Source organism: Neltuma alba, unplaced genomic scaffold (assembly GCF_004799145.2).
Source record: "Neltuma alba isolate B1F8T4 unplaced genomic scaffold, ASM479914v2 tig00001702_pilon, whole genome shotgun sequence".
Taxonomy (NCBI): Eukaryota; Viridiplantae; Streptophyta; class Magnoliopsida; order Fabales; family Fabaceae; genus Neltuma; species Neltuma alba.
In genome coordinates, this window is record NW_021632574.1 from 216,813 (window position 1) to 221,017 (window position 4,205).

Here is a 4,205-nt window from a genome sequence, read left to right on the forward strand (position 1 = left end):
CATTGATACCATGAAGCATGAAGCGACCTCCAAATTCATATCTTTAAATGGTTTTAATGTCTCTACGGCAAATGAAGCTATCAAGAATCTGGCACAGCAACTGGAGGTTTTTTACCAGGAAAAAATCCATGGAGATTGCAAAAACATCATTCCTGACATGATTCCAGCAAACGGAGATTGTATGAGCGAGTTAACAGAACTTTTGCTTCATGATTCAGACAACATAGAATGTCTGATTGACACCACTCATTACAAGCTATATGAGGCTAAAAGTGTCTTCCCCAGGTTACTGAAGCTGAGAATTAGAAGCATGAAGTGCTTGGAAGTCTTGTGCCGAGGTTCGCCTCCTTTTGGTCTTTTTGAGAAATTAGAGGAGCTATTTATTGTGGAAAGTAGCCAATTGCATTGCATTGTCTCCGTGGGCACGCTTAACCTGTGTAATCTCAAGCACTTACAATTGGAGGATTGTCCAAAGCTGACATCTATCTTCACATGTGCCACTGCTCGAACTATGGTATTGTTGGAAGTTCTCAAAGTAAGAGATTGCAGTGCACTGAAACATGTCATAAAAGATGAGGAGGAAGATGACATTATTTCGTTAGGGCCTCTGTTCCCACAGCTGAAACAAGTCAGCGTTAAGGGATGTGACCATCTGGAATTCATATTGCCAGCATCTTTTGTTGGCTTTTTGGAGCTGGAAAGTCTTGAAGTCGAAGATGCTGGTGAGTTGAAGTACATATTTGGCATATACAATCATGAAGGAATTCAAAGTCGGAATGGAATTCAGATGATCATTGATCTTCCCGTTCTAAAAGTGTTGAAGCTGACTGACTTGCCAAGTATCATTAACATCTGTCCGCAAAATTGTCAAATAACATGGCCAAATATTGTTAAAGCATGCATTAGGAGATGTTCACAGCTGAGTAGCATATCTAATTTAGATTCAAAAGTGAGTCAGCAAGATGGTGACAAGTTTACAAAGGTAATACTAGTTTGTTGATGTATACACGCACACTCATATAAGAAGCTTGCTTCTTTGAGGGATAATTATTTTCTTTTTTACCCTTCATGATATTTTTATTTTATTGATCATATGGACCCTGTTATAGGAGTTGGAATTTGCGCCAAGACATAACAGCGAAATAGCTGTGCAAAGTGTAGAAAGCATTCATCTTGAAAACTGCGAAGTGGAAGGCATTTTTCAATTTACGCAACATGCTGCCATTAATATGGAATCAAATTCACTTTTACTGTCATCCCTCCAAAGTTTGGCTTTGAACAATCTGCCTCATGTGAGGTACATATGTGATGGTCATAAACAACTTCTCAGCCTTCGAAGAGTGAAATTTTATAAATGTGGGGAATTAAAACTCATCCCGCTCTGGATGATGACATACATATCTTCACTGCGTGATCTAGCAATAGAAGACTGTTCTCAGCTGGTGCAAATCATTGCTGACAATGATAGTGATAGTGGGTACACGGGTACACTCAGATACACTTTTTTCAGAAGGACAAAATATTTAAATAATATTTTTTATACATTTGGTATAATAGCATCTTTGTATGATTACTTTCAGGGCCGTTCAGCGACATATGCAGACTCGAAAGGTTAACAGTAAAATCTTGCCCGATGTTGAGGTCGTTGTTCAGTGTATCAACAGCTAAAACATTGAGAACAATTAGAACTTTGAAGATAGTAGGGTGTCATGGAATGGAAGTTCTAATGAATGAAGGGATAGCATGTTCAAGCGAGGAAGCAAGGGAAGACCGTGTCCAAGCTATACTTCCAGAGCTTAGCTACCTAAATTTGAAAGATCTTCCTAGTCTTATCCAAGTATGTGAAGGGGACAGGTCCAAAACTATCAAAGGTCTACTGTTTGCAGACTCGTTCAATCTATCAAATCTTCAAAGGCTGACTGTAAAATCATGTCCAAGGCTGAGATCTCTGTTCACAGAATCGACCGCAGAAACAATGACATGGTTGAACACTTTGGAAATAGAAGATTGCTTTGATTTGGAGTATGTAATAAAGGGCAAGAGCAAGGAAATTTCTCAAGGTGGTTCTAAAGACCTGGTTCCAAGTCTCAAAACTTTACGTTTGGTTAAGCTGCCAAATCTGATTATTTTCTGCCAAGGGATTAGACTGCGATGTGAGCTACTTCGTGTATGTGACTGTCCGAATCTAAAACAAACATTATCTGCTATGTTAGAGCCAGAAGACTTGCCAAGAGAACACAAAAGCCCAGGTGTGTAGAAGACCTCATTTACATAGCTCGCGAAACAATTCATTAAAAAATTGTCTTCTCTAAGTTTGCTTTCAGAAGATGCAGTCTATGAGACAGTGATTGGAAATTCTTCTGCAGGAAACTACTCCTTGCCATCACGTGCTGCGTTAACATATTCAAAGAAAGGCAAAGGTGTTGCTACTGTCGCTTCTACAATTCCAGTTGATAATCCAAGTAGCGTTGGCACAAGTAATTCAAGTTTTTACCTTCTGAAGCAGGATGGCATTTCTGGTATGGATTTCTTGATTATTTTTATCTGCATATTCTTTTGATGCTTCTTATATCAACAAATAGTTTCTGAAAATTTTACATTAAGAAGTTCTAGCGGCTGCAGAGAATCATCCTCAGTTACAAGAATCTAAAGTTGTCGACCCTCCAATGAGGCTGTCGAGAGCAGGTGTATCTTGACCCGTATTACTTTTCACTATTAGCCAACTACTCTCAGTACACAGCTTCTTTTTTTTTTTTTAAGAGTTAAATTATTATTTTGGTAGTCATTGTTTCACTCAATTCTTAACTATCTATATTCCTCTACTTTGAAAAATTAATTTAATGCTTGCCGTCAAAACATTTTTGGGTCTCGTGCAAAACTATATTAAAAATATACAGTGAACTTAAGTACTAAGTTTTCTCGTTGAAGTCAACTTAGCATTTAAACTATATCATTTGACAATTGATGTGCAGAGGAGGAAATCCTTCGTAAAGATCCTGCAGCAGAAGGATCAAAAGTGGGAACTTCATCACTGGTAGGTTCATTACACTGTTCTTTATAGGTCAACGTTATGTAGAATACAAGCTGAAAGACTTAAATTGTTGGCTGATATATAGGACTTGATTGAGACACAAGCACATGTTGAACTTGAAAAACCACTGGTTGTGAAGGACTCAAAAGATGCTCAAGAAAAATACAAAGGTATCTTTTGAACTGCCCAAAACAGAACTAATACCATAATATATCATTCAAAGTTGCCCATAATTTCTGATATATCCTTTTTATTTATAGCTCCTTTGCCTTTGCATCCAACCATGCTTTCACCAAGTATAGAAGCATCGACTTCCTCTGCGATATCTGATCAACACCCTTCAGAAGAGGACCTGGTTGATTTTCATGGTCTATTCAAGATTGAGGCAAGACGAGCTCTTTTGCTAAAAGAGGCTTTTGTCAAATATCCACAATTACTGGAATGGAAGATCTCGCAAAAGGATCCCATGACCTGCAAGTTGGGATACGAAACCTTAGCTAACATGTTGGAATTTCTAAAATCAGACATTCCAAAGACAATGATGGATGAATCAAAAAGGAAGCAATTTGAATATCTGTGTGATTTATTGGAACATTTTGGCTTTGACAAGGACTGGGTGGCATCTATTCGCCATAAGTGAACACAGTCACAAGGTGAATTAGCTGGTTCAGTCGGATTCTCAAGTAAGCACCTTAGTGATGCAAGAGCAAGTTTGGTCATGTAATTCGTTTTTAAGCATTCTTAGTAATGAGATATGACTCTTGTCTGAACTTTGCTTTGGCATGTGTTTTATCATATTTTTCTTTTCAAGGACCTTTTTTGGGCCCCCCCCCGGGTATTTGCCATGGGCATAACAGACATTATGATGCCCACTAAATATTATCGTTATCTAGGATTTCGTTATACATTGGACATGGAATATGTGTTATCTCTTTTCATTATCAATAATATGAATGTGTTGTGACTTGTTATAATTGATCCCACTTGTCATCTTAATGGGACATGATTTTGCTCTGAGCTAGAGTTTGCTTGAACTATCATCATATTAATGATGACTGCCTACGAATTCTTCAATTTCTCTAGTTATTATGAAGTGTACTGTCACAATTTTTTTAACTAATTTGATAATAAATATTAAAAATATTTTCACACTTTCATCATATCTCACTTTTAT

The 4,205-nt window shown here is 37.5% G+C and overlaps 1 protein-coding gene across 1 annotated transcript; it reads left to right on the plus strand.

Moving 5' to 3' along the window:
• Window positions 1-2,655: 2,655 nt before the first annotated feature.
• On the plus strand, window positions 2,656-3,855 carry LOC114761540 (uncharacterized). Its single transcript, XM_028950936.1, has 4 exons — window positions 2,656-2,685; window positions 2,973-3,034; window positions 3,117-3,201; window positions 3,292-3,855. The coding sequence occupies exons 1-4, from the start codon at window positions 2,667-2,669 to the stop codon at window positions 3,669-3,671; spliced, it is 546 nt and encodes a 181-aa protein (XP_028806769.1). The 5' UTR covers window positions 2,656-2,666; the 3' UTR covers window positions 3,672-3,855.
• The last annotated feature ends 350 nt before the right edge of the window (window positions 3,856-4,205 follow it).

What these genes read in the sequence shown, in the direction of transcription:
- LOC114761540 (XM_028950936.1), top strand. An exon ending in AAGTGGGAACTTCATCACTG is followed by an intron (nt 3,035 to 3,116) that starts GTAGGTTCATTA and finishes GCTGATATATAG; the next exon opens with GACTTGATTGAGACACAAGC. An exon ending in TGCTCAAGAAAAATACAAAG is followed by an intron (nt 3,202 to 3,291) that starts GTATCTTTTGAA and finishes TTTTATTTATAG; the next exon opens with CTCCTTTGCCTTTGCATCCA.